Source organism: Crocuta crocuta, unplaced genomic scaffold (genome assembly GCF_008692635.1).
Source record: "Crocuta crocuta isolate KB4526 unplaced genomic scaffold, BGI_CrCroc_1.0 scaffold1269, whole genome shotgun sequence".
Taxonomy (NCBI): Eukaryota; Metazoa; Chordata; class Mammalia; order Carnivora; family Hyaenidae; genus Crocuta; species Crocuta crocuta.
This window is the reverse complement of record NW_027531335.1, coordinates 262,198-265,297: the sequence shown is the minus strand read 5'-3', so window position 1 is coordinate 265,297 and position 3,100 is coordinate 262,198. Positions and strand designations below refer to the sequence as shown.

General features: G+C 48.1%; 1 protein-coding gene across 1 annotated transcript in view; it reads right to left on the bottom strand.

Annotated features, from left to right (window-relative positions):
- DOCK11 (dedicator of cytokinesis 11) overlaps positions 1-3,100 on the bottom strand; it is a 147,138-nt gene that overhangs the window by 88,011 nt on the left and 56,027 nt on the right. Inside the window, exon 24 of the mRNA XM_077771917.1 lies at positions 953-1,072. Within this exon, the coding sequence (XP_077628043.1) occupies positions 953-1,072 (120 nt within the window). The remainder of the gene's footprint in view (positions 1-952; positions 1,073-3,100) is intronic.

The following is a 3,100-nucleotide window of genomic DNA, read 5'->3' as shown; positions in this document are numbered from 1 at the left end:
CTCTAGAAATAAATTAAAAAAAAAAAAAATTTAAAAAAAATGCAGTTCCTCAAACAGATGAACATAGGAGAAGGGGCAAGGCAAGAGGAGAGAAGGAAACAAACCATAAGAGACTCCTATTAAATACAGAGAACAAACTGAGGGTTGCTGGAGGGAGGGGGGGAAACGGGCTAAATGGGGGATAGACATTAAGGAGGNGCTCAGCCTGTTAAGCGTCCAACTTCGGCTCAGGTCATGATCTCACGGTCCGTGGGTTCGAGCCCCGCGTCGGGCTCTGTGCTGACAGCTCAGAGCCTGGAGCCTGCTTCGGGTTCTGTGTCTCCCTCGCTCTCTGCCCCTCCCCCACTCACACTCTGTCTCTCGGTCTCTCGAAAATAAATAAGCATTAAAAATTTTTTTAAAAAAATTAAAAAGCCAATCAGTTCCTCAGTTACACTAGCCACATTTCAAGTGGTGGGTAGCTAAACGTGGCTAATGGCTACCATATTGGACAGCACAGGTGTAGAACAATCCCATGATTGGAGAAAGTTCCATCGGACAACACTGGTCTGTCTAGGGCAACGGTTCTCAAACTCTCTTGCATTATGGAATCACCTGGAAAACTTTAAAAAAACATGCTGATGCCGAGTTCCACCCCTAGATGGTCTGGACTCACTGGTATGAATGTGGTCTGGGCACACACATCTTGAAAAGCTCCCTGGGTGATTCTAACATGCAGTAAAGTCTTAGAACCCCTGGTTGAGGAAAACACATTCAGTTTCTCCTATGGTTTCTGGTACCATCTATCCCTGGGGATACAAGGTTCCCCAGTCTGAGAAGCATGAAACAAGAGAAAATGGATATTAGAGTTCTGACTTTTGGGTTCTCTGTTTGGAAGACACATTTGTATTTAAAATGCCGACACACAAAAAGAAACCAAAGTTGCTTCTTCGTACTGTAACGCCGAAACTCACATGGTGCAGTTGACAGGAACGTCATCTTCGTGGGTCATGTTTGTGAGGACTCGGAAGAGTTGCATCAGAATTACAGGCAGAAACTGTATCATGACTTGGATCTCCATGGCATGCAAACACTAAAATAAGTCGTTGTTAGTTACGAGAACAAACAGAAGTAGGATCTAACTTGTAAATGGGCGACAACAAAAAAAGAAGTAATGAGAGACGTACTCACTAGAGTATAAGCTCACTTAAACGTGGGCTTCGTAAGACAGGACACTTTGGTTAATTCCTTTACCCACATCTCTATTTTGACACTCAGATTTGGTTAGTTTATTTCCTATTAAACACTTTGCTTCCTGAAGATAAAAACGTATAACTGAGATAAATGGCTTTTGGAAATAAAGACTCCGCTGAGAAGGGGGATTCGATAAGCGTGCACTTCTCTATATAATCGGCTCTCCACTGGCCCCATCTATGAAACTGACTACATTCAGACATCCTCCTGGTATATTTCTTCCAAGTTCTAACACCCTGTCTCCAGCGGAAGGTGCATTAAATGGCAAAAAGAAGCAATGTGCTCGTACAGACGTAGAAACGACGCAAGCAATGGAATCGGTAAAACTTCTTTCTCCTTCCTTCCCTTCTCTGCGCGTTCCTTCATTCACGCAGGCATTCACTCAGTCACTTAACCAACCAGCCAACCAAAAGGCAAAAACAAGTCTCACTGGGCACCTTCGACATCCACGCAGGGTTTCGTGCTACGGGAAATACGGAGGTGGAGGAGACAAGTCTCTGTAGCTAAGGAACTCACTCTTTCTCTTTCCCAGGCCCCCTTGCGTTTGCTCCATCCCTTCATCGTCACCGTCACCATCCCTTCTCAGGACACGATCATCCATACGTGAGGCATCACAACAGTGACCTCTTAGATCTCTGGGCTGATGCTCTTCCATCACTCGCACAGGCCAAGAGATCGAGGTCAAGAAAGCCACGGCCTAGCCTTCCAGGCTTTCCTTCCTTTTGTTCTCTCTCTTCCAGCCTTACTGCCATCGCCTCCTTAACCTATAGCCAAAACAGGCTAATCATTTCCCAGCAGGCCTCTACAGGGCTCTCTTTACTCCCCACACACCCACCTCTCATTTCCAAATTCATCGCTCTCCGACTGGGATACAGCAGATCACCTCCTGTCTGTGACACCTCCCCATTACCCAGGCCAGCACCTGGCAACCAGGGGCCACTCTGCCCCGCAACGGGACATCCTGGCGTGTCTGGAGACATTTGGGGTTGTCACAACTGGGGGTATCTAGCGGGCAAGAGGCCACCGATGCTGCTAAATGCCCACCAGTGCACGGACGGCCACGTACAACAAAGAACCGGTCCAAGGTGTCGATACTGCCAAGGCTGAGAAACCCTGGCCTGGGGTTCAAGATTACTTAAAGACCTCACCGGTGTTTTTAGCCTCAACACTCATCGCTCTTCACAAGGCCAAACTGACACCGTGCCTGCTCCGTGAGTAGATCACGGGCATTCCGGCCTTGGTGCGCTTTTGTTCAGCTTTTAGCCACCTCCCAGCCACCTTTCCAAGTTCAAACCCATAGCTCGGTGAAGCCGCTCATTCCACGCATTCAACAAAAGCATTCGGAATGAACTTCCAAGTGCCTGGTTCGCCTGGTTCCCACCATGAAGCAGGTCACGGTCTTTGGGGGGTAAAGACCGGGAACGAAATCTGCAAGACGAATGGCAGCGTGTACTAACAGCGGTCTACTCAAAACGCGCAAAGGAAGAAACAATGGAGTCTGCAAATGGGAAAGGGATGTCCAATAAGGCTTCAGAGAGGAGGAGAATTAAAGGGCAAGTGTGATCACATCAGGTAGAAAAGAGAGGGGCATTCAATGCAAAACTAATCTAGTATTGCTCCTCGGTCATTTATTCTCAATGCAACAAACAGCACTGGAATGTTCTTTCCCCCCTTGTCACACCCAAACAAAAGAAGCCACCAAGAACAAAAGGCTGCCAGGGGCCCCCCCATACCTACACGTACCCCACCAATCTCTCCAAGCTCCTTCCATGCCACCTGCCCCTCCCCCAGCTGCTCCCTGCGTTCCAGCTACGCCGTCTTTTCTTCTGTCCTTCAAACAAGCCATCGCGAGGTGTTTACACCTGCC